The 757-nt window shown below is 33.3% G+C and overlaps 1 protein-coding gene across 1 annotated transcript; it reads right to left on the reverse strand.

Annotated features, from left to right (window-relative positions):
• Positions 1-757, reverse strand: LOC21396756. The gene is made up of 3 exons (XM_010089839.2): positions 589-757; positions 383-441; positions 1-245 (listed from the first exon to the last, which is right to left on the reverse strand). Exons 1-3 carry the CDS (start codon positions 656-658, stop codon positions 141-143), a joined length of 234 nt encoding a protein of 77 aa, XP_010088141.1. The 5' UTR covers positions 659-757; the 3' UTR covers positions 1-140.

Here is a 757-nt window from a genome sequence, read left to right on the forward strand (position 1 = left end):
GAGAGAGGAAATTAAGTTATAATGAAACAAACTCTTGAGCTTCTTTAACAAAATAAAACTACATGACCATGAACAGAAAGCAAAAGTAAGCCATTAATTTTCATGACTTGATTTTCTTTGCGGAGATTGTACGGTCTTGATCACGTTGGTGGAGGGCTGACGTTAATACCTCTCTCGTTTTTGTTTGGGTGTGGTCCTTCATAATCCATAACTTCAATAATCTCTCTAGAATTACCACCAACTTCCTGGGTAATAAAAAATAAAAAAATAGAAAAAAAAGAAGAAGAAGAAAAATGACAAATTAAAAGAAAATGTTGAAATTAATTTGAAAGAGTAAGAACGTAAGGATTAAGGAATTAATATGATTGAGAACCAAACAAACCTTTACTTCGACAGAAGAATCTTCGTCTTGGATGGTACTCTTCAGGGTTCTCCCGAATCCTTAAAATTAATCAACAAGAAAAGTGATTGATCGTCAGATAAAACTAATCGAATCATAGAAAAGTAGAACTAGTGAAAAAAAAGAAAGAAAGAAAGAACTGAGACAAAATTAGTAACATATATATATATATATGTATAGTTGAGTACCATGAGAGAAAAGGAGGAACATAAAGAAGGAAACAAGAAGAGCAGTAGTGAGAAAACAAGGCCGACCCATGATTTCTTCTAGGCTTCTGCGAAATGGGTTGCTCTCAGAAGTCAGAATTCTGAAATGAAATATCGTCTCTGGTTTTATAGGATCTGGGAAGTATGTCTA

The sequence above is a fragment of the Morus notabilis genome, unplaced genomic scaffold (assembly GCF_000414095.1).
Source record: "Morus notabilis unplaced genomic scaffold, ASM41409v2 Scaffold897, whole genome shotgun sequence".
Taxonomy (NCBI): domain Eukaryota; kingdom Viridiplantae; phylum Streptophyta; class Magnoliopsida; order Rosales; family Moraceae; genus Morus; species Morus notabilis.